At 38.1% G+C, this 930-nt stretch overlaps 1 protein-coding gene across 1 annotated transcript in view; it reads right to left on the reverse strand.

Annotated features, from left to right (window-relative positions):
* LOC119594820 overlaps positions 1-826 on the reverse strand; it is a gene marked incomplete in the record, with an annotated part of 8353 nt that extends 7527 nt beyond the window's left edge. Inside the window, 3 exon segments of the mRNA XM_037943910.1 lie at positions 201-256; positions 524-587; positions 788-826. Coding sequence (XP_037799838.1) covers positions 201-256; positions 524-587; positions 788-826 — 159 coding nt within the window.
* Positions 827-930: the final 104 nt, after the last annotated feature.

Genomic DNA, 930 nt, shown 5'->3' on the forward strand with positions numbered 1-930 from the left:
CCCGCAATCGCTCTTCACTCAACGTTTTTCTCACATCTCTTTCGCTCTTTCTCTCGCTTTCTCTCTATCTGTTTCCCTCCTTCGCTCACTCTCCTAAAGCCATGCAATCTTCCCTGAGAATTAGCATGTCGGAAGAGAGAAATGTCAAAATAGCGAGAAAGTCTCCGTTTTCTTTACTCTGAAAAACACGCGCATCTCACCTGTATATTTAGGACACTACCTGCCGCGCCTTGGCTCTGTAAATGCTTTCTTAAGGCTAGAAAGTTTAACAGATGTCCTAAAGACATAATGCCCTGGGATAAAAAAGACTTAAACAACTTTTTTCACCTTGGCTTCCCTTTGCTATCTCTTGCTATGGTAGGAGTATCCGAGAAATTAAGCGAGAAATATTAACGATGATAATGATAAAAGATAATGAAACAGTGGCGGGGGAAAGTCAGTAATGTGTGTCGGATCTGTAAACAGAAATCTAGCTTGAGGTATGTCAACAAAGGAAATTTGTCTGCAGTGTCTGATAACTGACCTTTCTGTCTAAATGATGCCTGTGTTTTTCCATTATGTAACCTTTTAAAGATGTCAGTAATAATCTTAGTAATAACAGATAACATTTAACATGCTCATTGGCGTTACTAATATCTACATTACTGTAATTGTTATGCTTACAGGATTGTTATTATATCACATATATCTACGTTTTGTCACTGTCGAAACTCTCTAAATGATGATTCATTATGGAACAAACATCTGGTATAACCATATTTGTTAGCATATTATCAATTTTACTTACAATCAGTATGAACCCAAAGAACATCCCTTGCTTCGACATCCGGACATACATGCAATGACACAGAACCGAAAGCGTCGATTCTGCTCTTGCAAAACTCTATTTAGAAACTCCTTTATCACATCCAACAGCGTCAGCAAATTGCC

Source organism: Penaeus monodon, chromosome 34 (genome assembly GCF_015228065.2).
Source record: "Penaeus monodon isolate SGIC_2016 chromosome 34, NSTDA_Pmon_1, whole genome shotgun sequence".
Classification (NCBI taxonomy): Eukaryota; Metazoa; Arthropoda; class Malacostraca; order Decapoda; family Penaeidae; genus Penaeus; species Penaeus monodon.